General features: G+C 41.8%; 1 protein-coding gene across 4 annotated transcripts; it reads right to left on the bottom strand.

The window, feature by feature from the left end:
• Positions 1-2,293: 2,293 nt before the first annotated feature.
• On the bottom strand, positions 2,294-20,397 carry slc7a1a (solute carrier family 7 member 1a). 4 transcript variants are annotated; one of them, XM_089016746.1, is made up of 14 exons: positions 20,227-20,397; positions 15,513-15,637; positions 11,048-11,319; positions 10,792-10,974; positions 10,409-10,567; positions 10,133-10,310; positions 8,665-8,798; positions 7,612-7,834; positions 5,722-5,858; positions 4,968-5,070; positions 4,317-4,510; positions 3,516-3,667; positions 3,312-3,420; positions 2,294-2,869 (listed from the first exon to the last, which is right to left on the bottom strand). In XM_089016746.1, the coding sequence occupies exons 3-14, from the start codon at positions 11,232-11,234 to the stop codon at positions 2,685-2,687; spliced, it is 1,944 nt and encodes a 647-aa protein (XP_088872872.1). In that variant the 5' UTR covers positions 11,235-11,319; positions 15,513-15,637; positions 20,227-20,397; the 3' UTR covers positions 2,294-2,684. The 4 variants fall into 4 exon arrangements, with proteins under 4 accessions (XP_088872872.1, XP_088872870.1, XP_088872873.1 ...); XM_089016744.1 differs by lacking the exon at positions 15,513-15,637; XM_089016747.1 differs by lacking the exons at positions 15,513-15,637; positions 20,227-20,397 and adding an exon at positions 14,246-14,384.
• Between the last annotated feature and the right edge of the window lie 107 nt (positions 20,398-20,504).

Raw genomic sequence — 20,504 nt, 5'->3', positions numbered from 1 at the left:
TGGTGTTCAGGGAAAGATGCTGCGGACAGGAGGAGGAGGAGGAGCTGATGGTGCTGATGCTGCAGCCGCTCCTGGCAACGTGTTAGAGCAGCATTTTTCTGGCTCTGCATCACAGCGCCCCCTGCTGGATCATATCCAGTATAGAAGTTGCTGAACAGGTAGAAAGCTTTTTATTACAGTCTTGGCCTACATTTTATTGCGTCAAGTTTGATTCTGGATTATTTCATGACATTATAGTCCTAAAATTAGAATAGGTGAGGGAGAATCAAAAGACATAATTTTTCCAATATCTTATTCGTTATTGTGAATGGCGAATGTTTATTAATGTATTTCCTTTGTGTGGATGGCAAAAGTGTTGAAATGGAGACAAAATAAATAACAAAAATAACACTATGATAAATGGATGATGGATGGATGGATGGATAAATGACCAAATGCATCCCAGCCGGTCCTTTCATTCGTACAAAAACAAGTCTGCGGTCATTCAAAGAATGGAAATATTGTTTTAATCTTTCAGATAAACAACCAGGAAACATGCACATTTCAAATAGTTTATTTTTACTGTACAGCATCTTTTTTTTTTTACATTTTAAATTTTCCATCTCCTTGAAAAGATTAGATGAGAAACAGAATTTAAAGCCTTAGTTACACACACACACACACACACACACACACACACACACACACACACACACACACACACACACACACACACACACACACACACACACACACACACACACACACACACACACACACACACACACACACTTTCAACTCTCAGCAATAGTCCGCTGCAAATATGTGCATGAATTTTATTACAAGTGAATTCTGGGATTATGAATAATCCACAAAATGTGGTATATAAAACACCGGTAACTGTACAACACAAAACCCATTTTAACCAAAATAGCAACACCCCACTCCCGCATTTACAAATAATTTACTTGTAGTAATATAAACAAACAAACAAATATATATATATATATATATATATATATACATGTTCTTTAGTTATACTCTGTAAATAGTGAAATGACTCCGTAGCCCATACTGTAAATAACTGATCTAAAAAATAAGACCTGAAGCGCAACCTCGAAATAGTTGTGGCGAATATAAATGGAGCCGTGGGTTACGACAATTCATTCGTTCAAACTTGAGAACAAAATATTTTGTTGAATCTGAGCCAATTCTTCCATAACTGGGGAAAAAAGGCTGTGCTGCTGGGGATGTGTAAAGAATCAAACCAAACTGGGTTACTGTAAACATAAAATAAGGGTAAAGAAAAAAAATCCAAACTATGCATTGTTTCAACATGATGCTTTGGCAATAAACAATTTCATAAACTTGGGTGGTTGTTGTGAAAAGACACAGCAGCCAGCACTGTGAAAACATTTGCATAAATCTCAACACTCGTCATCAATTTATCAATTTGTTCTGAATTACCATGACTACTGGTGACACCAATGCGATTACAGGTGATCTATTTGTATGACGAGTGTCCTGCCAGAAGAAGGGAAACATTACAACATCACTTACATAAGTGTCTGCGATTCTAGAACGAATACATTTCCATAACTAAGGATCACTTTTTACCGTCGCACAGTCAGAAATACAACACCTCTGACGGTCACGGTAAGGCATGTTATAATGCACTGGGGTGACAAGATGGTCCTTTTCTTGGACACATCCATGTTCCCGACACAAAGAATGTGTTGGCATTATATAATCAACTGGGATTCTGTTTGGCTGGACTGTAGTGACGACGGTGGGATTTTCGGCCATTATTTACGTATTAAGTTCATGTTATTTATTTTTTTCATTAAAACTGGCAGAACAGATGTAAGAAAATAAGATTGTCGAAAATAACTTGTATAGCCAAAGTAGTTTCAATATTCGACGCAAAGAATAAAACGCAAATTTATTCGGGAATTGACAATATGATGTACAGCGCCATTCCCAAATTTTTTTCGGGTTTTGTTTTTTCTTGCTTGGGTGCCGATTAAGCGCTGGCCATGGCCTCTGGCAATGTTTTTTGCTTTTCCTGAAGGGGGCATCATTTCTCTTTTTTCCATGTTAGCGCTTTGTTCCAGCTTCAGATGTTGTTAAAGCGCTATATAAACCAATATGAATATATTGCATTATAATTTGGACAGCTGCCCTCAATTCAAGCTCATATAACTCCAGACCCATATAACTCAGCAATTAACTCTTTTTTTCCCCGATGAAATAAGAGAATGTAAGGTTTCTTACACTGCATTTAATGTTTATGTAGTAATAAAACAATATTTTGTGGGTCCTGGAATTTGAGTGAGAATGACAAAAACCCTGGCACTTCAGTGGACACATTATTGCACATCTGGCAGTGAGTGTTTTCATTCGGGAATAAAAAGACACTGGTGACAATGCGTTTCAAGATGTAATGTGACAAACTAAATACGATGGTCACCCGGGATTTGAAAAATGGTTCCACGGCAGCAGCAAGCTTTTAGCAATGAGGCAGCTGAATTCTTAAATCTCATCGTGCAATCTCACAAGTCCTGTGTTTTAATGTGAGAGTTCCAACATTCACTTGAGTGAACGCCACTCTAACGGTTAATTCAAGGGCCGGGAGATATCCTGTCCAAATTGCAAGACAAGACTTTTGGCAGGCCAGGTCGCCGTGTATCAACCAACAACGCTCCTTACAAGTCTCCGTCATCCTCTTCCCTGACCTCGATGCCGTTGTTAAGAAAGGCCTCCTTTTCGGGAGTGGTGGAGACAGAATCGCGATCGCGCTTGAAGCCATTCATCTCCGTGTCGGGGGACGAGCGGGCGCCTGCCGCCTCGACGCTGTGATGGATGCCGTAGCAGAAGTAGATCAGAAAACCTGCCAAAAAAACAGATACGGGGTGACTGTATAGTTAGCGACGCTGTCTGTGCGAGTTGAGGCATTTGTTAGCTTGATGACAAGTCAATGTGAGGATTTCTAATCACGCTGCGACGCGTATTAATTTTTAATGAGCGATGGCCTGGAAAATTAATAAATCGCTTTTTAAATGTTCATTATAGTAGTTCGCTGACGAAGCCTCTTGGATAGGAGGCGAAACGTCCGACACCTTCAAAAAGTACAGATGACGGCTGAAGAAACCTTCTCATCGATGGACCACTCCTGTACGACTGAGAGTTTACACAGTCGTTCATTATAGTAAAAAAATAATATTAAAATATATATATAGAATAAAAAATATTTTGTGTGTTGGGAAGGAGCTCCAGTCAGGACTTTGTACTTGCCAACGCTAACACCGACCCCCATCGCCAAAGATGTTTACCTAAAGCCATCCATATTGAGAACCGTATCCAAGTCCCCCTATCCAACTGCATCATCAGGTAGACGTTAACAAACATGCTGATCACCGGAAGAATAGGCAACAGCGGAACCTACGAAGCAAAAGATGATCGAGGAGAAACTTATTTACAGGAAATCTGGTTCATTCGACTGTGCGCTAATATGCAGCTAAGTAAAAAAAACTAACCTTGAAAGAGAGGCTGGTTTTGCTCTGCGGCTGTCTCCAGACAATACAAGTAAGGAGGAGGCACGCGATGCAGATAATACTCAGGACTGCAATATTCCAAGAAACTGAACCTCCTTGGACTGCCAGTGCACTGAAGACCAGGATCAGCAGACCTGCATAGCAATAAAAGAGTGCAGCTAAAATGTGAATGCCCATCAAGAGATAAGTGTGAGATAAGTGATCGGGTTATTTTTTTGAGGCGAGGGGACATGTAGATTTGTTTCAGAAATTTTTGGATGAAAATATTTTTCAGTTATCAATTATAATGTGTAAGATCCTTGGACAGTGGTTCTCAAACTGGGGTCTAGAATTTTAATTGTGTCTGTGTGTGTGTGTGCGGGTGTGCGTGTGTGTGTGTGCATGTGTGCGCGTGTGTGTGTGCGCGTGTGTGTATGGGTGTTTTAATCGTTACTATTCACTCTTTCAATGCGCAAAAATGTGTCCACTCCAGTGCCAGGGTTTTTGTCATTTTCACTCAAATTGCAGGACCCACAGAATATTGAGTTTTAGGACTACATAAATATTCAATTCAGTGTAAGATATCTTAGAGCTTCTTCTTTCATCAGAAAAAAATAGTTAATTCCTAAGTTGTATGGGTGTGGGTTTAACTGAGTTTGAAATTGGGGCGGCTGTACAAAATATCTTGCCTATAAGAAATCCCATGACGTTTCAATGGTGCCTGCCCACTCAATCATCATGTTCCAGCTGCTAAATGTTGCCACCTATAGTTAGTATGAAAGTAGGTCAGGGGCACAAGCATACCCATAATCGAGGCACAGACGTTGACCGTGAAGCCCGAAAGGGAGGTCGGATTGGGGTTGTCGGGGAAGAAGAGCCTCTCTAAGCAGAACCTCTCCTCCACGCCGGGTAGCATGCCCATACTGCCATCGCTCGGCTCCATCTCCTCCTGCATATTGGCCATCTGATACATCGCACTGGGCTGCTCGGGTTGGTACCTGGCAATCAAACAGGCAGCACCAAGTCAAATCCAAATTGGTATTAGCCGCAAGAATCGGCGCACGCGTAGCAATACACCGTCGCGCTGCAACGTAAGCAGGTCATAAGCCTTCATATGAGCACTGTCAATCATAATGTGGGCACACGCAGTTCAAGTCAGTTGTAATCTGAGCTGTGGTATAAAAGACAATGAGGTGTGAAATTACATTCAGTGTGGATGCGGGGCTCAATTTCAATGGTTGTTTGAGAGCAGACGAGGCAGCGTCAGGGTGACGACCGCAAAGATTGGTTTTATTACTTGTTACTTCTGCTCATCACACGAGGGCAAGATAAGCGAGAATGACTTTGACAGTCAACTACGTCCCGCTTATGTGACAAATGTTGCCGAAATGACTGAAATAAGCACCTTTTGTTATACTCTTCTTGCGTGAACCATTCTGACAATGCTGCGCTCACCTTAGTACCAAGACGCAGGCGGCCACTAATGTATAGGCCAGCAATGTTCCGATGGACATCAGATCCACCAGATCTTTCAGGTCAAACAGAAAGGCCATGATAGCTTGAAAGGGGGGAAACAAGTGTCAATCGTCCGAAATTTTGCGACAAAGACAGACAAATTTATAATTTGAATCATACAATGCACTAATATGAGCTTCTTTAACTCATTCACTGCCAGAGGATGTGCAAAAATGTGTCCACTACAGTTCCAGGGTTTTTGTCATTGAACTCATATTCCAGGACCCACAGAATATTGAGTTGTAGGACTACATAAACATTCAATACAGCGTTAGAAACCTTAGACTCTCTTCCTTAACCAGAAAAAACAGCATTAATTCCTAAATTATATGGGTTTGGAGTTATCTGAGCTTTAAATGAGGGCGGCTGTCCAAAATACAAGGCGATACATACATATTGGTTTATATAGGGCTTTAACTTGTTGTTATTCAGGAATTCTATGTCATATTTTCAATTCCTGAATAAATTTTTGAATGGCAGTGAATGTGTTAACATCAGATCAACGTTTATGATGAAACTAATTTTATCTGTGCTAATAAAATGGCCAAAAAGTGTGTCATAACAGAGACTCTAATCTAATAACTGAATGGCTAATGTTCTGCTACCGTCGACGCATATTTTAAAATCTGGGTCATCATTCTGCAAACTCCCAAACAACACATGCAGACATCTTTGTGTCCACTATTTATCTTACCAGACAGAACCCCAGCAGTCATGGTGGATGTGATGGGGGATTTCCTCTCGCTGACGTGGGCCAGGAACGAGAAGAGCAGGCCATCTCGTGCCATGGCAAAGATGATACGAGGCAGGGGGAACATGGAACCCAACAGACTGGGGGTGGCACGGGTGTACATATAACAGAATGCAATGAGAGGTATGAAAACAGGGCATGGGGGGTGTGGGTGGCGGGGATTGGGAAAGGTCAGTAGACGGAGGAGGGAAATATTTAGTCAATATGAAACGAATGCAGGTGGACAGATGCATTCTTGCCATCGAAGGTAGCGGGAGGTAAAACCGGCTGTTCCTTTTGCATGCTGAGGGACCAGTACTTATTTCTGCCAGGGTTATTTCTCTCACCCCTCTCAAAAAAAAACCCCAAAAGGGTTAAACCCACTTTTCAAGCTCCGCAGCATGAAAAAGGACGACTCAGAAACCACGACTACCCTTCCGTAAACATGCGTGTTAGTGTCTCACCTGCCACTATGTCAGAGGTGAGGGTTGCAGTTAGCGGGGTTTTGCTGCGCGAGCTGATCTTGGTCATGAAGTTGAAAAGCAGCCCGTCGTCATGAGGCATGAGCTCAACCAGTCAACAAATATAACAAAGCATTCATAGTCACATAACAATAATGGAATTCGTACAGTTTTAAGCATGCGGTGAGAATGACTGGCATGCAATTACTATATTTTACGCACTATCAGGAAGCACCCAAAAGCCTTCATTTTCTTCAAAAGACGACCCTGCGCCTCATAATTGGGTGCACATATATGTGAAATAATATTGAGCCGCAACCGTTGACAAAAAGCTGATTTGTAGCCTATTAAATAAAGTTTGACTGACCTAGATAAGGAAAAAAAGTTATTAGTCCCACAATGGGGAAATTTGCCATCTCCAACATCAAAGTATCACATGTACAAAAATAAATGTATCAGAAAAAGAACTGTAGTGACTACAGAATTCAGTAAAATACTACTGTAGCACCTTATAATGTGGTGTGCCTTAAACTTGGAAAACGTTTTATAATGTCATTCATTGAAGGTGCGCCTTATAATCTGGTGCGCCTTATAGTGCGGAAAATATGGTAAAACTGGATCTATTCATCTATCCCTCTGAATAACCGGTTTTCCATTCGCTTGGAAGGTTTAGATCAGCTACCAGTTACCAAATAACAATCCCCCAAGAAGTCAAACAAAATTCAGATAGTTTTCACAAATAGCGCCATTTCATCAGTCATTCGGAATGAACTCATTCACTGCCATCTTGCAAAAATGTGTCCACTCCAGTGCCAGGGTTTTGTCATTGTCACTTTCATTCCAGGACCCACAGAATATTGAGTTTTAGGACTACATAAACATTCAATACAGCGTTAGAAACCATAGATTCTCTTTTTATCAGAAAAAAAGTTAATTCCTAAATGATATGGGTCTGGAGTTATATGAGCTTGAAATGAGGGTGGTTGTCCAAAATACAATTCAATACATACATATCGGTTTATATAGCGCTTTAACAACAGAAGACACTGGGAAAAAGGGAAATGCTGCCCCTTGTGGACATTAAAAACATTGCCAGAGGCCACGGCTAGCACTTTATCGGCACTAAACAAGAAAAAACAAAACCCGAACAAATTCGTGAATGGTGCTCCAAGTGGTATTTTCAATTCCGGAATAAATTCGGGATTGGCAGTGAATGAGTTAACAATGGAAGATTTTTGGAAAAGATGTGGCTTTCAGTAACCTTTGGTGATCCCATATCCGCTCACGCAGTCCGATGAAATAAAACCGAGCAAGCCAAGACTTTAAAAATACACATTCACAAATAGACCAGCGGACCACAAGCACATCGATGCGCAGTCAGAGAAGACCTTACCTCGTGGACAGTGCACAAAGTGAGCCGACAGCCACCGCGTATTTGGCTCCATCCCAGCCCACATACTTAAAGGCGACAGGCAGGGGGCTGTTACTGTCGAGCAGGTAGTACGGCATCATGAGCGTGAGGGCGCCAGAAACACAGAAGTAGGCCACAAAGCAGATGAGCAGCGACGACACAATGCCGATGGGAATGGCTCGTTGCGGGTTCTTTGCCTCTTCTCCTATTGGGATATTGTTTACAAAGAAAAAAGGTTCGGTACACTTGCAATCTTCGTGGTGCCTTTTCGTATTTATCCACTCGAGACCAAGGCAACCAAGGCACAAGGCTCACCTTGTGTGCTCTTTCTACACTTGAATCTTTCCTCATCCATGGCCAATTTTTACTTAGCCAAGGCGCATATTTCACAGAAGGAAAAATCTCATGGCGCACCGAACAAAAATGTTGCACTAAAGTATGTTTGTAGATGTTGAAATTATACTGGTTTCAGCACAATTTACTTATTTGATTGCTCTGAAAGAAATCTGGGTTTATTCTGATTTCCTTCTGTCTGTTAACATACCAAAAAAAAGTTAACATAACCGTCTGAATCCTTTTTGCTGTTTTGTACAGGACAAAGCCACTGACTGACCCAGATTACACAGACACTAAAGTCTTTCTGTCATGTCTGTGACGGACGCACCGTCCTAAACACAATTCAATTGCTCGGGGTTAGCGTCACGGAAGCTGTGAGAATTCAGAACATCGAAGGTTGAGAGGAAGCTTTTACAGGTCTTTTATAGAGTGAACAAATTACAAACACAGTACATAAAAGGAAAATTGTCCGAGCGGTTCTTGGTCCCGCCGTCACACTCTGCGCCGGGCCAAGCACTCTAAAACTTGAACGTTTGTCTTTGCCCTGCTTATGTAACGGCGCAAAATGTTTGGACAAGCTTTGGAGACATGTTCTCTGGCCCAGATCTAGTTTCACTCCCCCAAAAGTATGTCCACTGGCTGATATTTGGCATGCAGAAATTAGAGGACGAGTCGAAGGCCAGCCAAGTCCACACTGACCTGTGGTTGCTATGCAGTCGAACCCAACAAATGCGTAAAAACAGGTCGCGGCTCCAGACAGGACGCCTGTGAAACCAAATGGCATGAAGCCACCAGCTCCTAACTCCTCTCTGGTTGGTAAAACATCTGTAAAACTAGACACAGTAAGGAAAAGAAATAACTTTAATCATGAACAAGACAGCTGAGATATTTTTAAATAAGTTCACAGATAAAGTTAAGAAATAACTTTATCTAAATAATGGAAAAAGTCAACATTCGCAACATTTTCCACTCCAATCCTGATGTAATGGTAATAAGCCATGTGGCAGTTTTGGCCGTACAATGTGAGGCCTGACGCAGGTGGACGCACAGACTCTTGGCATAACAGTCCAGATGCTTGGTGTACATTGATCGGACCATGTTACATAAGTCCAATAAGTATGATTATGAAATGTGCTATAGATAGACTGCATTAGTGAGATGGCGGTCTCCAGACTGAACCAGTACCTGCGTCGTGTGCTGCGATCGGGTTTGTGGTATTGCTTAAAGGACAACTGACGCCTCCGGACAAGTTGTGTCCATAATTTGTAAAATCGCTTCAAATGACTTCTACTGAGCGTATTTTACAAAAATTCCACCGCATATAGCTCTATTTTACGTTTTAAGACTCGCGCTGAATATTCCGGAAGTCTTGTTTTTGAGTTGGTGACGAGTCCTCACGCACATCACTGAAGGAACGCCCCTGACCGAGAAAGGACACATTGTAGCAGTCCTTTCATCACGTCAATGCATTTTGCGGTACTTTGTTTGGTCTGAAAACTTCGTGTTGATCCGTGTTGATGGCGAAATTAGACGGAAAACACATAAATAACACAATGGTGAATCGTTGTGTGTTGCACCGAGCATCTATTTGATATTGGCTGACAAAAATTCTAAGGAAATAATCAGCCTGTTTCCACAGAGCTTTGTCGCCTCTTTTGGGTGCTACATCCCCCCCCCCCCAGATACCTCAAAATGACAGGGAATACGTTCTTTAATCGATTGCAAACATGTATGCTTTACTCTTCAGAACTATTTGAATCATATTCATAACTGGATGAGTAACAAGAAAGCATATTCTCAGAATCTGAAGCCATTGTTTTGATTCTCGAGCAAGGCAAGACGTCTTGGCGTGACACAACGAACAAGGGGGCGGGACCTTCTCAAACGGGCCACTTCCGGTTTCAAATTGAAGTCATTTTTAGACACTTTAAGTCATTTTTATTGGTGTTTTGCATTTGACTAAAAATATACTGCGTGTTTTGGGTACTTTAGATGCTATAAAACGTTTTTCTGATGTCAGTTAGGAAACAAAAAAGTCATGTCGGTTGTCCAAAAATTGGACTTGACACAATGATTGCGAATTGATCCACTAGGAAAATTGGAGGTACTTTGCCTCATTCTTGTCACGGCAACCGTGAGCGTGGGGTGTGTGTCAGCATGTCCTTACTTCAGAGTGGAGTTACTGCTATTGCTGGCATTCAGGATTTCATCAGGGTTGAGGTACCAGTTCTTCATTGTACCTTTGACCAGGCCAGAGATCACCATGAAACACAGGACTAGCATGTTGATACAAGTAAAAACCTTGTTGACCAATGCGGACTCTTTCACTCCAAACGCTAGCAGACCTTGAAAGTTTTAAAACAAAAATAAAAATGGATGGTCAGCATTGGGATGGAAGGGTGTAAGTGTTATTACATACAAAGATTATTATTATTATTTGTACCTGTGAGGATGATGATAATTACAACTGCAAACAAGTCCGGGTATTCTGCCAGTACTCCTGGTGCATTCATTTGCATGTACCCTCTGCAGAACCCCTCGATCTGTTTCCCTATCAACTCATCAAAGGTCGCGCTCCATGCTCTAGCCACGCTAGCAGTCCCTGGAAGCGTGGCAGGAAGATTCATTGAGACTTGTTGTTTTTGTCAAAACCATAAGAAGATCCGTTTGAAAGACACTTGGATCTGCATTCAGATGGCTCACTCAAAATGTTCAGTGTATTTTTCTGTCAGATCAGATTATCCCTTTTGTCACATTATGTGAGCAAAGGAGAGGTAACGTTTCAACTAGTCAAGGAAGTTATGACAGTCGGGAATGCGGGCTTACCGATAATATAGGCGAGTATGAGGTTCCATCCGGTTATGAAGGCCCAGAGTTCACCAACAGTCACATAAGAGTACAAATATGCTGAGCCTGTCTTGGGAACACGAGCTCCAAATTCAGCGTAGCACAAGCCCGCTAGCACTGATGCTAAAGCCGCTATCAGAAATGACAGCACTATGGCGGGACCTAAAAGGCACATGGCAAAGCTTGTATTTAAACAGCATAACCACCGGAGTTTTAAATCGCGGACGGCAATTACCTGAGTTCTCCCGCGCAACGGCGCCGGCGAGCACGTAAACGCCGGCTCCTAGCGTGCTTCCCACTCCCAGCGCCACCAGGTCTAAAGTGTTGAGGCATCTCGACAGACGGGAATCCTCCACGTTACAATCCACCACCTTGACCCTTAGCAACTGCTTCCCAAATCTCAAAAGCGTGTCCAGCCCCATTGATCCGATGATGAGGAAGGGAAGGCCAGCGAGGTGGAGACGGTTGACCTCGATTTAGGGGTCACAGGGGAGAAGCGGCACACACCTTTTGAAGGAGGAAGGGGGAAGATTTACCATAAATGTGATGCTAGGGTCACTGCTGCTGGTGGAAATGAGCACAGGGTTGAAGCGTACATTTATATACAGCTCGGTCCACTGGCAGAGAGGCACATTGCTGTGGGAACGCTTTTAGCGTCCACGCTTGCAATCAGATCTACACTATGGGCATCCTGGATAACTTAGGTCGAGCCGTTTCCTGTGTTACATAACTCTTCCTGAAATCCACCATTTCTGAACAGTGTCCAAAAAGTAAAAAAACTCTATTGGGATCATCCATTTTATTGCTGGATGTGTTGTTGACACGTGTTACATAACGCAATTCGTAGGCGTTGGACCAAATCCCCACCAAGAGACCGATTGTCCCAAAGATTCACAAGTCATGACAAGTACCGCAATGGTTTTGGCGTCGCCTCTTCATAGACAAGCAAAACAGAATTTTCTCCTCATGAACATGGACAATCCTGATCAATGTTCCGCAACATTAAAATCACGCAACAGTTTGGAAAAACACCGTCCAGTTTTCAGGAAAATGGGCCCCAACAGTTGCCAAAAAGCTCTGTCATACGATGCAAGTTAGCAAGAAGTGAGCGGACTAAGTTCAAAGCAAGTAAGACTTAGGCGTGTCACAATGTCCTGTCCAAAATTCCAGAGTATTTTTGTCCCATGTCAGCCGAAAAGATGTAACATTGAGCCGAGTGTTGACTGTCACTAAGTGAAACGGAAGATATCCGACCAAGACAAACAAATTGGTGGCTAATGTTAGCTGCTAAACTGCTAGCCGTTATCTTGCCCACTATTTTGCTTGAAATATGAAGTCCTTGTTAATTTTTTTTTGGAACACAATGTTCCACTTTTTTATGGTAAATCAATTGGAGATCAACCACAAACACAAATTATTATTTGTCTTTTGACACTTTGCAATTTCCAAAATGCTGCACTGTAAATCCCAAACCAATGTACGACGCATTACTCCACAGCTGTTGGTGGAAAAATACTCTGCGTATGATAACAAACAGTCCAACATCTTGTCTACATTCCTTCGCGTTCAGTTCATACAAAGGGAGGAGATTGGGCGAACCAATGTGGGACTGCGATTGAGGAGGAATCCAAGAAAAGAAAGCTGGCGCATGATAATGCGATCATGCAGATGATGGCGCCTTACCATAACTCACCGAATTGGCGATGCAAACTTTGAAAGGTCATGCGATGTGATAAGAGTCATGTCACACCCCATTGAAATTTCCTCTTGAGGGTAACACGAGGTTCGCGCTCCTTTCAGAGACGCCACAGATGTTCCAAGTGATAAATTATACATGAAGCGGACGAGAGACTTTAAAATACAGCTTCTTAGAAGTTGCTCTGAAGCATTCCCGTGTCACTTGTTGGAATTACAGCCGACCTGGCAATCGTATGCCACTTCAATATGGCCCGTTGCGTTTGCTCGGTTCAGTGCACTGGAAGAAGCGAAAGTTGTGTGCCTCCACAGAACAACGTGTCCGCTCACATGACGACTGCACTTCCGACAGTTCCTAGCTGAAAAGAACTTTGTCAGGCTGGTAACCGTCCTCTGACCTGGCTCAGTTTCCTCTTGCCCAATTTGAAATGGCGGACATGTTTTGTGACACTAGTTCTGAATCCGTTTGGACACAAAATTGTGATAAGAGGTAAATCAATGTCAAAAATCACAGTTTTCACAATGCGTCAACACGTACTTGTTGGAAAATATGCAAATATTTAGAACAATTTATTAAACCAATAAAAAAGCCTGCCCTGGTAGAGATCCAGTAAACAAAGTGCCTCCTGTCGAGTTCATAAAAAGAAGCAGTACGTAAAAATAGTTGTGCTGATCGTGTGCTTACAGAATCACATACAGAAACCATAAATCAACGGTGTCGTTGTGGACCGCATAACCCCTCCCCCACACACACACACACACCCTGTCAGCGATTAAGTTTAGGCAACTGAGTGCCAAGTTAAAAGACGTCTGTTTGTAGAATATTAAGAAGCATATATGGAAACTTATTAACTCATTCAGTGCCATTCACAAATGTATTCGGGAATTGAAAATATGACGGAGAGCGCCATTCCAAAATTTGTTTGGGTTTTGTTTTTTCTTGTTTGGGTGCCGATGAAGCGCTGGCCATGGCCTCTAACAATGTTTTTTATCTTCCACAAGGTGGCCGTATTTCCCTTTTTTTCCATGTTAGCGCTTCGTTCCAGTTTCAGCTGTTGTTAAAGCACTATATAAACCAATACGTATGTACGTATTGCACAGTATTTTGGACAGCCATTCTCATTTCAAGCTCATATAACTTCAGAATCATATAATTTAGGAATTAACTCTTTTTATCTGATGAAAGAAGAAAGGTTTTTTTTTTTATGCTGCATTGAATTTTGATGTAGTCCTACAACTCAATACTCTGGGTCCTGGAATTTGAGTGACAATGACAAAAACCCTGCCACAAGAGTGGACATATTTTTGCACGTCTGACAGTGAATTAGTTAAATGACGGCCTCCAGCATTTTTAATGGGGCCTGCCATGCAATTCTAAATTCAAGACGGATGAGTCAATGTAGAAAGACCCCTGAAACATTTCACCCACAAATAAAAATAGATCATTTCTCTCTTCAACTCTTTTATATTTTATTTCGTTTTATTTATTTATTTATTTTAATGTATTTATTTATTTATTATCAATTGATTTGGGTCAGCGGAGGACTCTCAACTGCATGGCTTTCGCGATATGTGAGCGGTGACAGTAACTTACTTGAATTTTTCTCCTGCCGGTCGGTGCACTGTGGATCTCCAGAGAAACGGGATTAACACGTTTGTTCTCTATTGTTCGAGCACTGGACAGGAGCGTGCGGCGACTTAAATGTGGACCAAAATAGGATCGGAAGGACTCACTCACATGGCTCAGCTATTCCAAGCTGAAGTCACGTGCACAACGCAGCGTGGTCATCGTGCGGAGTCGGGCGGTTCCAAATGTAAAGAATTTCCTGACAGCAAGTCATAAGCGCTTTTGTCAGGTGGTTCAAGTTGTCCGATAATTTGCCGGTCATCAAATGATGCTCAAAGTAGTGGCGTCAATGAATATGTGGATGGTAGAAGTAGCGGCCTTCTGTGGAGGTGTGTCAGGTGAAAAACAAGGGTGTGTTCTTTGACAGCCAATCAAAACGGAGCATTGAGAAGCCACTGTTGACATTGACGCCGTACAGTATGAGAGTTGGCTTCAGCACTGGCACCTACAGGTGGATTGACGGGATCAATTTCAATGACGCTAAAAACAGTACAAAGGTTCCAGTGGAAAGTATTTCAGTGGGTCAGAAAGAACAGTAGCACCCTTTTCGCAGAGTTGAAATATGTTTATCTGCTTTGGTTCAAAGCGGATCATCATGCACGGTGCTTTTAAACAGTCTCCTGGTTCAATTAGCGTCCGCCTTGCTCTTTCTTCCGGTGTATAAGGCGCACCGGTAAACCCGAAAAGCCGCCAACGCAAGATAGCATAAGATATGCATAGATGATATATCCCTGTCCGGCAATCGGAACCGCTGGTGACCCACTTTCATGGCAGCTAAAGTTAGACGGTCTGGAAATAAATGAAATACGGACACCACGGCTGCTGTTGTAACACAGCCAAAAAGTGGACAGAATAGAAATGTTTAACATAAAGCGGTTGCGGGAAGGATTTAGGGTTTACTTGCAATAAACTGTGGATAACATACAGCGGTCAGTACTGATTGTACTTTATTATGATTATGATTATGATGATTATTATTATCGTATTTTCTGGTGTATAAGGTGCACCACCAAAGAATGGTGTATTTTCACACTTTTTCCATATACGTATAAGGCGCACCGGACTATAAGGCGCACCTTCATTGAATGAAAACAAGTTTTCCAAATATAATATATAAATACATCAAAGTTTTCCAAATATAAGGCACACCATATTATAAGGTACTACAGTAGAGACTGGGATGACGCACTACTTCTTCTATGGTGGGTCAATGGCTGCTGACTGTCATTGCGAGAGCTGTTGTGGGTCAAATTTACCTCACATATATGGCGCAGGGTTATCTGTTGAAGAAAATGTTTTGGGTGCGCCTTATACACTGGAAAATACGGTGTAATTATTATATATTTGTATTTTTTATTATTATGTTTATTGTACACACATTTTATATGCTGGTTGCATGTCTGCTGTTTTCACTCCAGATGCTTCCCACCCCTCTCAGCGCTGCTGACGTCGACCATTTTGGACTCTTGCATCCTGTGCAGCTTGATGATGGCCCACCTTCACCTTACGCACATGTGCAGGTAATAAAACAAGTCCAGATTGGCTGCATATTCAATGGGCACAAATAATAATAGTAATAATGCTTATACTACGTCTGTGTAAGCTCTCAGTCGTACAGGAGTGGTCCATCGATGAGAAGGTTTCTTCAGCCGTCATCTGTACAAAAGTGAAGGTTTCGGACGTTTCGCCTCCTATCCAAGAGGCTTCGTCAGCGAACTAAAGTCTGACTGGTCGTATCGGCCCCATTTATATATCCCTAATGTCCAGACCTGGTGGCGCCGGACACAGCTATGATAGGTCCCTACTCTCAGGTTGGGGGAGGCGCGGGACCCCCCCCTGTGGCCCCACTGATTGTTCCTACATTCCTGACTAACGATTGGCCTATTACACCCACTCCCCCCGGTATCACCTCATCAGCATAACGACCCTCATCAGCATTGCGAAAGTTGCCTAACCTGTTTTGCCTGAGCAGGCTATTGTATGAACGATCCAAATTGAACCTCACACCACCAGACCGGTTTAATGAAGGATTTTGTTGTTTTATAAGAATCGCCTCTTTTACCCCCCTTTCAAACCATCTATGTTCTTTCGCTAAGATTTTAACCTCATTGTCGTCAAATGAGTGGTTAGTAGCTTTTAGGTGCAAATGTACTGCCGATTGAGGCCCACTAGTATTATCCCTGCGATGTTGATAAAGTCTTTTTTTGAGAATTTGTTGAGTCTCCCCAATGTACTGCTCTTTACAATTTTCATTCTTACAATGTATGGAATAAACTACATTACTTTGTTTTTCATTTGGTAGCCTATCTTTTGGATGCACTAATTTTTGCCTTAACGTGTTTATCGGTTTGAAATAAGTAGGAATTTTATGTTGCCAAAGGACTCTTTGTAATTTTTCAGAAACTCCTGCAATGTACGGTACTGCTACTCCTCTCCTTTTAGAATCTTGAGAATTATTGGTTTCGTTCGCTATTCTTTCTTTCTGACATTTGTTGAATGACCACTGAGGGTACCCACAGTTAGTGAGTGCTCTCCTGATATGTTTTGACTCCTTTTCTCTACCTTCAGTGCTAGTTGGTATTAGTTTAGCCCTATGCTGGAGGGTTCTGATAACTCCTAGTTTATGTTGTAAAGGGTGGTTAGAGTCAAAAAGTAAGTATTGGTCAGTGTGCGTAGCCTTCCTAAAGACTTCTGTTTTTAGCGCTCTGTCCTCTTTTATAATTACTTTACAATCCAAGAAGGCTAGTTGGTTCTCTTGAATGTCCTCACGAGTAAATTTAATGTTGAAGTCTACAGAGTTGAGATGATCTGTGAAGGATTGAATTTCTTGTTTCTTAATTATGACAAAAGTATCGTCCACATATCTAAACCAGTGTCTAGGTTTTGTTCCTGGGAAGGATGTGAGGGCCTGTTTCTCCATCTCTTCCATGTAAAGATTAGCCACTATGGGTGAAACTGGTGAGCCCATAGCACAACCATGGATTTGTTTATAAAATTTTTCCGAAATTGAAAATACGTAGTATTAAGGCAGATTTCTAATAATTGGCAGATGTGATCCGGTTTCAGTTTGGTTCTTTCATGCAGAGAAACATCCGCCAGCAGCCTCGTCCTCACCACTGAGACTGCTGCTGGGGTTGGGACAGATGTAAAGAGAGAAGTCACATCGTATGATGCCAAAGTTTCCTCAGGTTCCAATATGAGGTCTTTGATCCTCTCTACAAACCCTGTGGTGTTCTCTACGTGGTATTCTGTGTTACCAACCAACGGAGCTAAAATAGTTTTTAAATATTGGCTACATTGTATGTAGAGGAGTCAATGCTACAAACAATGGGTCGGAGGGGGAACCCTTCTTTATGTATTTTTGGCAGGCCATAGATACATGGCGTGGCCTCTCCCGGGTATAATCTAAAATACATCTGTTTGTCTATATGTTTTCCTTTCTCTAGCTTTTGGAGACAGTCAATCATTTCTTTCTTGTATCTATTGGAAGGGTCCCTTTTTAGTTGCTCATACGTGTTAGAATCACTGATTAACCTATTTATTTTGTCTTCATAATCCAATGTGTTGAGCAGCACTGTGCATCTGCCCTTGTCTGCTGGCAAAATAGTAATATTTTTGTCTTTTTGTAGAGTAGTTAACGCCTTTCTCTCTTCTAATGTTATGTTGGACGGAGGAAGTTTGGCACTACTGAGAAGAGCTGATATTTTAATGCGTAGATCATCTGCCTCTGCATACGAAAGTTTGTTATTTTTAATAGCCGATTCAGTAGCTGTGATATAATCTATTGTAGGTATAGTTTTAGGAGTCACTGAGAAATTTAAACCTTTGGTAAGTACCGCCTTTTCTGTCTCTGAGAGATCTCTGTCTGACAAATTTTTGATCCAATTCTCCCTTGCAAACTGTTCATACCTAATTTTACGCGTGTTTACCAGTAGCTGAGATTGTTTCAGTAAAAGTAATTTTTGAAATTTACCCTTTTGTCTCTCTTTGGTTTTGCTGTGGTGCCTCATATAACCGGATTTAGTAAATTCACACACTTCCTGATAGATTTTGTGGGTAAGATTAGTTTGTAATCGCTGATAATAAGTTTCTATTTCTGACTGTTTGTTTTTTATCTCTATGTTAAGTCTCCTAATTCGCAAATTTAGAATTTTCCTGGTATAATTTTGTTGCATTTTATCGGCTAAGTATCCGGGTTCCAGGGGTGCTTGCTTCAAGCATTTAGGAATTAACCGGCTCTGTCTACATCTAAGATTGAATCTGAGGTGGTTCTTTAAATCAGCTAATTTAAAGGTGGCCTTTTCTAAGTTGCAGGAGTTTCTGAAAAATTACAAAGAGTCCTTTGGCAACATAAAATTCCTACTTATTTCAAACCGATAAACACGTTAAGGCAAAAATTAGTGCATCCAAAAGATAGGCTACCAAATGAAAAACAAAGTAATGTAGTTTATTCCATACATTGTAAGAATGAAAATTGTAAAGAGCAGTACATTGGGGAGACTCAACAAATTCTCAAAAAAAGACTTTATCAACATCGCAGGGATAATACTAGTGGGCCTCAATCGGCAGTACATTTGCACCTAAAAGCTACTAACCACTCATTTGACGACAATGAGGTTAAAATCTTAGCGAAAGAACATAGATGGTTTGAAAGGGGGGTAAAAGAGGCGATTCTTATAAAACAACAAAATCCTTCATTAAACCGGTTCAATTTGGATCGTTCATACAATAGCCTGCTCAGGCAAAACAGGTTAGGCAACTTTCGCAATGCTGATGAGGGTCGTTATGCTGATGAGGTGATACCGGGGGGAGTGGGTGTAATAGGCCAATCGTTAGTCAGGAATGTAGGAACAATCAGTGAGGCCACAGGGGGGGGTCCCGCGCCTCCCCCAACCTGAGAGTAGGGACCTATCATAGCTGTGTCCGGCGCCACCAGGTCTGGACATTAGGGATATATAAATGGGGCCGATACGACCAGTCAGACTTTAGTTCGCTGACGAAGCCTCTTGGATAGGAGGCGAAACGTCCGAAACCTTCACTTTTGTACAGATGACGGCTGAAGAAACCTTCTCATCAATGCTTATACTACTACTACTAATAATACATTTCATTTATAAGCGCCTTTCAAAACTCTCAAGGACACTTTACAGTCAGAATAATATTACTACTACTACTACTACTACTACTACTACTACTACTACTACTACTACTACTAATAATAATAATAATAAAAAGAAAGAATTTACTTCAATTTCTCTGAATACACTGAGTCGAATTTTTACGTGAAATGCATTTTTTTGTTTGTTTACCATTTCCACCTCAAAAACAGCCTTTTCGTCTTTCTCCTGTTTTGACAATTCCGTGTACGGTTGCAATTTATCCATCCGCCCTGAAAAAGCGAACTCATCTCAATGTATTGTCTTGCAAAGTAGCATTATTAATTGTCTTAGTTTTCCTGTGTGTGTGGTTTTTTTTTAATTGTCAGCATGGCCCACCCTGCACAGCATCCAATCACATTGCTGATGTCACACTTTCTGGAATGCTAGCCCGCACTCCTCAAAAAAAAAAGAAAAAATATACATATAGGTATATGGTTATTACTTCCAACATGCATATTTTTTAAAGTTTAAACACGTTTCCCCTGATGCTGTCATTCCTTACATGAACTTTTGGCTAACTACCCAGCGACTAAGTTTGCACCATTCAAAAGATCGAATACACTTCATGAACTGAGAGCTGTGCAGAAGTGCAACGTAAGCGATGCGAAACAAATGCAGCGTCCGCTCACTTTTTTGTGGTCGATTTAATGATGTGTGGAAGGACCCCCCCCTACCCCGGTTATAGCTGCTGCATAGGCGGATTGCAATGTTGTTAAGAGAAATAACAAGTCCGTCAGGGTTATCTGGAGTGGACGTGTACGGGTTGGATTCTAATAATCATTCTTGGTCAAATACCAGTGAATCTGGGTTAAAATTGAACCGATTTGCGGTGATATGCTCGCGGACATGAAGTTTTAAGCAGTCTAACGCAGTGCGATGTATGGATCATTTGCGTGCACATGCAGTCGTAGTAAACCGACGGAACTTACTTACTTTGTATAAATTGAGCGTGAACATCTGAGAATATTGAAGCGATCGTTCTCTACAAACACACCAGAGGCTGACGAGAGTAAATCCGAACTTTTCCGATCCAGTTGAAAAGTTTCTCTATTGCGGAGCCACTTGGTTGTAAAAAACGTGGTCACCCGCGCACACACACGTGCGCGCGCAGTGCGTAGCCCCACCCGCTTTTGCGTCTGACACAGTTGCATAATTGTTGCGAGCCCGTCAACGATTTTTAAGCAGAGGTGAGCAAATTTCGTAACTCAAGG

This window comes from Hippocampus bargibanti, linkage group LG16 (assembly GCF_051943395.1).
Source record: "Hippocampus bargibanti isolate YZ-2025 linkage group LG16, ASM5194339v1, whole genome shotgun sequence".
Taxonomy (NCBI): Eukaryota; Metazoa; Chordata; class Actinopteri; order Syngnathiformes; family Syngnathidae; genus Hippocampus; species Hippocampus bargibanti.
Note: the sequence above shows the minus strand (reverse complement) of the source record. Positions and strands in the feature narration are given on the sequence as shown.

Bases quoted from the DNA above. Each gene is read 5' to 3' on its own strand.
- slc7a1a (XM_089016746.1), bottom strand. From the start codon at position 11,234: ATGGGGCTGGACACGCTTTTGAGATTTGGGAAGCAGTTGCTAAGGGTC. The intron at 8,799-10,132 runs GTAAGGACATGC...TACTGTGTCTAG, and splicing joins AGCAGTAACTCCACTCTGAA to TTTTACAGATGTTTTACCAA. The intron at 3,421-3,515 runs GTTAGTTTTTTT...TTTGCTTCGTAG, and splicing joins AAACCAGCCTCTCTTTCAAG to GTTCCGCTGTTGCCTATTCT.